Genomic DNA, 6240 nt, shown 5'->3' on the forward strand with positions numbered 1-6240 from the left:
GTTAGGGAGGCGGGGATAAGCTGAGCTGGTTTTGGGATGCAGTGGGGGGAAGGGGAGATTTTGAAGCTGGTGAAGTCCACATTGATACCATATGGCTGCAGGGTTCCCAGGCGGAATTTGAGTTGCTGTTCCTGCAACCTTTGGGTGGCACCTTTGTGGCACTGCAGGAGGCCCATGATGGACATGTCGTCTAAGGGATGGGAGGGGGAGTTAAAATGGTTTGCGACTGGGAGGTGCAGTTGTTGGTTGCGAACCGAGCGGAGGTGTTCTGCAAAGCGGTCTCCAAGCCTCCGCTTGGTTTCCCCAATGTAGAGGAAGCCACACCGGGTACAGTGGATACAGTATACTACATTGGCAGATGTGCAGGTGAACCTCTGCTTAATGTGGAATGTCATCTTGGGGCCTGGGATAGGGGTGAGGGAGGAGGTGTGGGGGCAAGTGTAGCACTTCCTGTGTTTGCAGGGGAAGGTGCCGGGTGTGGTGGGGTTGGAGGGGAGTGTGGAGCGAACAAGGGAGTCACGGAGAGAGTGGTCTCTCCGGAAAGCAGACAGGGGTGGGGATGGAAGAATGTCTTGGGTGGTGGGGTCGGATTGGAGATGGCGGAAGTGTCGGAGGATAATACGTTGTATCCGGAGTATGGTAGGGTGGTGTGTGAGAACGAGGGGGATCCTCTTAGGGCGGTTGTGGCGGGGGCGGGGTGTGAGGGATGTGTTGCGGGAAATACGGGAGACGCGGTCAAGGGCGTTCTCAACCATTGCGGCGGCGAGGTGGGGGGAGTTGCGGTCCTGGAAGAACGTGGACACCTCGGATGTGCGGGAGTGGAATGCTTCATCCTGGGAGCAGATGCGGCGGAGGCGGAGGAATTGGGAATAGGGGATGGAATTTTTGCAGGAGGGTGGGTGGGAGGAGGTGTATTCCAGGTAGCTGTGGGAGTCGGTAGGCTTGAAATGGACATCGGTGTCTAGCTGGTTACCTGAGATGGAGACTGAGAGGTCCAGGAAGGTGAGGGATGTGTTGGAGATGGCCCAGGTGAACTTGAGGTTGGGGTGGAAGGTGTTGGTGAAGTGGATGAACTGTTCGAGCTCCTCTGGGGAGCAAGAGGCGGCGCCGATACAGTCATCAATGTAACGGAGGAAGAGGTGGGCTTTGGGGCCTGTGTAGGTGCGGAAGAGGGACTGATCCACGTAACCTACAAAGAGGCAGGCATAGCTTGGGCCCATGCGGGTACCCGTGGCCACCCCCTTAGTCTGTAGGAAGTGGGAAGAATCGAAAGAGAAGTTATTGAGGGTGAGGATGAGCTCGGCTAGACGGATGAGGGTGTTGGCGGAGGGGGATTGGTTGGGCCTGTGGGACAGGAAGAAGCAGAGGGCCTTGAGGCCATCTGCATGAGGAATGCAGGTGTATAGGGACTGGACGTCCATGGTGAAAATGAGGTGTTGGGGGCCGGGGAATTGGAAGTCCTGGAGGAGGTGGAGAGTGTGGGTGGTGTCACGGACGTAGGTGGGATTTATTCCAGTTCCCACTCCCCATCCCCTTCTCTGATGAAGGGTCGAGGCCCGAAAAGTCAGCTTTTGTGCTCCAGAGATGCTGCTTGGCCTGCTGTGTTCATCCAGCTTCACACTATGTTATCTTTATTTAGAGAAATGTCCTGTTGGGTCCTCGATTATCCTCTCATCATCCTGTAACGAGACACCATCCATCCCCCGAAATGCCAGCATGAATTACTTCAGTGCTTAGTACAGGTCATGTCTTACTGTTAGGAAACACAGAAGGGTTAGAATATTTAATATTATTGCCCATATTGTTCAGGGTGGAGCAGATTTGTAGGTTAGCGATGCGAAATTTGCATAAATAAAGTGTGACATAGTGACGGGATACTGGCCTCTGTTATGTCAGAATTACTTTATCCTCGACAACGCTACCTGCACCCCACAACACAACCTCCCCAGCAGCGTCTCATTCACCCACCCCTCAGTCAAGCTACTGGAGACATTTTCAAATGTTGAATTAATATATTAATACATTATCCATGATTTGAAAACACTTCTATTTGTTAATGACGATACTGATTTATGTAAAAGAACAATTTATTGCTTTCTTTATCTGGTATCTAAATTTGGATTGTGTCACCCCATAAATAAATGCATTTGTACAGCAACTTAAATTCACTAACATAACTCCAACTTGTTCAAATACATAGAAAGAATGATTTTCATCGACGCCATAAATTCCAGGAATAATCTTGCAAATGAAATTTATCACATATATCGACCACAAAATTATAAAGCTGCCAGAAATGGTAAAGAGTAAAATTATAGACATCCTTCTGCTCGCCATCTCTGGGTCACTGTGATTCTCTCCCTTGCTCTGACCCCTCAGTCCCTTACGGACTCGACTGGCCACTATAATATGTCTGACTGTCAGAGCGTTGAGCAGCAGAATTAGAATGAATGGCAGCAATGGATAAAAAATTGTATTGAACCATTTAAATCCCACCCAGCTTGGATCACTATAATAGCTCGGCTTTGAAACACAGAGCCATGGTAAGTTGTAAAGTATTGTATAAGGTTGATATCTAAAGTAGAAAGGAACATGCATTAAACACATTACAGTGCAGGTTGTTGATAGGACTACAACTGCATTTCTCTTTGTGCAATATTTAGTTTTCAGTTTCTGGCAGCAAATAGTGACAAATCGATCAAAGCTGAAAGTGACTGTGAACCATACAGAGCAGGAGGTGGCTGCTGTTGACAAGACATAGATGATGCTGCACACGGGAGTGATATCGAAGAAAGATAATGGGAAATAATAAGCATTGATCTGCCTCAGTATAACCTCAGAGATGAGAACCATCAGATCTGATGCTGCCATGGCCACCAGGTAGCAAGTTGTGCAGGAAGACAGGCCACACTTTCCACGAGACAGGACCATGATTGCCAGTAAATTAACTATAGTGGAGAGAAAGGAAATAGACAGAAGTAGTTTGAAGCAAACATACTGTCTGAGTCTCCACAATCATATCTGTATTTTGGTACCAAAAAGACATGGTCTTTGAATGAGAACAAATGGTTAAGCATCACAAGTGTGATCTCAGTTTATCTCAGACATGTACATTTCAAGGTTTTGCAAACAAAGAGTTTAAGGGAGAGGTCTCAGTTCATGTCCTGGATGTTGTTTGATTTTTTTAACAACTGCACCTCCCAGTTGCGAACCATTTCAACTCCCCCTCCCATCCCTTAGATGACATGTCCATCCTGGGCCTCATGCAGTGCCACAACGATGCCACCCGAAGGTTGGAGGAACAGCAACTCATATTCTGCTTGGGAGTCCCGCAGCCCAATGGCAGAAATGTGGATTTCACAAGCTTCAAAATTTCCCCTCCCGCAACTGCATCCCAAAACCAGCCCAGCTCGTCCCGGCCTCCCTACCTGTTCTTCCTCTCACCTATCCCCTCCTCCCACCTCAAGCTGTGCCTCCATTTCTTACTTCTTAACCTCATCCTGCCCCCTTTACCTGTCCGTCCTCCCTGGACTGACCTATCCCCTCCCCACCTACACTCACCTCTACAGGCTCCACACCCACCCCTCTAACTTGTCTGTCTCCTCTCCGCCTAACTTATTCTCTTGCCAAATTTGATCTGCGTCCCCCTTTCTCCCTATTTATTTCAGAACTCTCTCCCCCTTCACCGTTTCTGATGAAGGGTTGAGGCCCGAAAAGTCAGCTTTTGTGCTCCTAAATGTGCTTGGCCTGCTGTGTTCATCCAGCCCCACACTTTGTTATCTCAACGGAGATGTGGATGATTTATTCACGTAACGTCAGTGTGTGGTGCGAACTTTGCTCCAGGTCACTGTCAATTTGACGAGGAAAGCCACAGGGATCCCAGGGTCATGGGGAGCGGCTGTGAGTCAAGTATCAAAGTGAAATTTCCAATTGCAACAGGAAACCCGATTTCCTCCATCCCGTGTCAATGTCAGGCAGTACAACGTGCCCAATACACTGCTGATCGTTTTTGTGGAGTCCAGTTCAATAGCATTGTAGACCAAGAAAAGAGAGGGAGGGAGTCACGCCAGACTCAGAGAGAGAGGAGCAGGTGGTTTAAAACTGTGCAAACTGAGATGTCGAGACTGAGGCCAAACTTTTGTCAGAGCAAGAAACCATACCATGAGCAGGGACACCCCCACCCTCTCCCCGATCAACAAATTGGACAAAGTGCAGCTGGACCTCTTTGTTATCTGGGTGTCCTATTCTGGTGGGAAATGTGGACAGGAGATCAGGATGAAGTGGGACAATGAAGCAAGTGAGAACAAAACCAGCTCTGTTCCAACAGATTCTGTTCTGGAGAGGGGTCACCAGGCTCAGAACATTAACTCCACTTTCTCTCTACAGTGGCCGCCAAAACCTGCGAGTTTCTCCAGCAACTTTTGTTTCTGATCAGAAAATATCTTTTCTTTTGGAGAAGGAAATGAGAGCTTTCTGTGCTGTCAATGCAGTGATTAAAAGCACCAATGCCTGTATCAAAGCATCACTGCTTCTAGAATCTGCATCATTGCACTAAACACATCAAGCAAACTACAATCAGAGCGTCACTTGGATCTGAGGCAGTAAATCAAAACTCCAGAGTTTATTCAGACCCTTACATGCTTTCGAAATAAAATGATAAAAGTGATCCAATATCTGCATAAAATCTGTCGGCAGAGCCAGTCCCAAAGTAAATCCAAGGGCAGCATGCTTCGAGTTTCAGTGGTATCTCACTTACCTGGAACACCAATGACAGCCAGGACCATGTAATATATTTTGTTGGCACTGAGAATAATTCCGTGCATTTTCTGACTGCAATACTCTGCCTCGATGAACAATCTGACTGAATTAAACTGTGAGTTATTGAAGCCTGTTATCTATACTCTCTGGAAATCTCCACAGGGACGTGAGGATTGCAGTGTTTTCAAAGTTTCCCTTTAAACCATTTGGGGATAGAAATTCAGGCAGCGACCTATGTCAGAACACTGTTGTTTATAGAGTATGATGGTACGGAATTGTTAAAGAATAAAATTGAATAATTAAATTAATCAGTGAATTTTTTTGTTGTAAACGTGTGCAGCACTTAATGAAATAAAATGCACAATGAACGACATTAAAGTCAGTTCAGTTCAGACAAGGCAAACTTATCATCGTCTTGATCTGTCATTAGAGAGAGATAACTGGTGCTGGTTTAACCTGAGGGTCACCACTCTTCAGGCAAAGGGAGAGATTGAGAAGGAGAGTCCTTCAAGATCACATGAGCTGTTGTGACATTTGACCCTCTGCTGCTGGCATTGCTTTGTATTGCAAGCCAGCTATCCAGCCAACTGAGCTCAACCAATGGCCATGCTGGCTTCTCCTACAAAAACTTGAGGCCGCTCACTGTAATGAGGGGCACAAAGGTACTGGAGCCGAATTATCAGACAAAAAGGTGGAAAGGCAAATTGTGTGAGGGATACAGATGGTTTGCAGATAGACATTGAGAAGTTAAGTGAGTGCACAAATAATGGTAAATGGAGTGGAATATGGGAAAATGTGAAGCTGGTCATTGTGTAAGGGAGAACAAAAGAACAGAATATTACTTAAATGGAGACAAGCAGCAGGAAGCCGTTGGTCTTGGGGGAACTTGTGCAGGAAACACAATGTTAGCACACAGTGTGCAGCAGGTAATCAGGAAGTGTCATGGAGTATTGGCTCTTAGTTCAAGGGGGTTGGAGAACAAGAAGAGGGAAATCTTACTAAAACTGCACAAGGTGCTGGTGAGGCCACTACTGGAGGAATGTGAGCAGTTTTGGTCTCTTTATTTGAGGAAAGACATCATTTCATTGGAGGCAGTTCAGAGAAGTTTCACTCGGATGATCCCAGGTGTGGAGAGATTGTCTCATGAGCAAAGGCTAAACAGGTTGGAACTTCACTCACTAGAGGACTGGAGTACAAGGATGTAGACGTTATGCTGCAGTTACACAAAACCTTGGTTAGACCCCACTTGAAGTGCTGTGAGCAGCTGTGTGCACCATACCTTCAGAAGGATATATTGACCTTGGAGGGACTACAGCATTGATTTACAAGAATGATATCTGGACTTCAGGCATTAAGTTATGAACAGCGATCATAGAAAATAGGCCAATTTTCTCTGGAATTTAGCAGGTTAAGAGGGGATTTGGTTGAAGTCTTTAAAATATTATCACCCCCAGCCCTACTGTCGCACCCCCTCCCCCCAGG

At 46.9% G+C, this 6240-nt stretch overlaps 1 protein-coding gene across 1 annotated transcript; it reads right to left on the reverse strand.

Moving 5' to 3' along the window:
* Positions 1 to 2070: 2070 nt before the first annotated feature.
* LOC125449540 (probable G-protein coupled receptor 139) lies at positions 2071 to 4849 on the reverse strand. The gene is made up of 2 exons (XM_048525357.1): positions 4757 to 4849; positions 2071 to 2948 (listed from the first exon to the last, which is right to left on the reverse strand). Exons 1-2 carry the CDS (start codon positions 4821 to 4823, stop codon positions 2071 to 2073), a joined length of 945 nt encoding a protein of 314 aa, XP_048381314.1. The 5' UTR covers positions 4824 to 4849.
* Between the last annotated feature and the right edge of the window lie 1391 nt (positions 4850 to 6240).

This window comes from Stegostoma tigrinum, chromosome 46 (genome assembly GCF_030684315.1).
Source record: "Stegostoma tigrinum isolate sSteTig4 chromosome 46, sSteTig4.hap1, whole genome shotgun sequence".
NCBI lineage: Eukaryota > Metazoa > Chordata > Chondrichthyes > Orectolobiformes > Stegostomatidae > Stegostoma > Stegostoma tigrinum.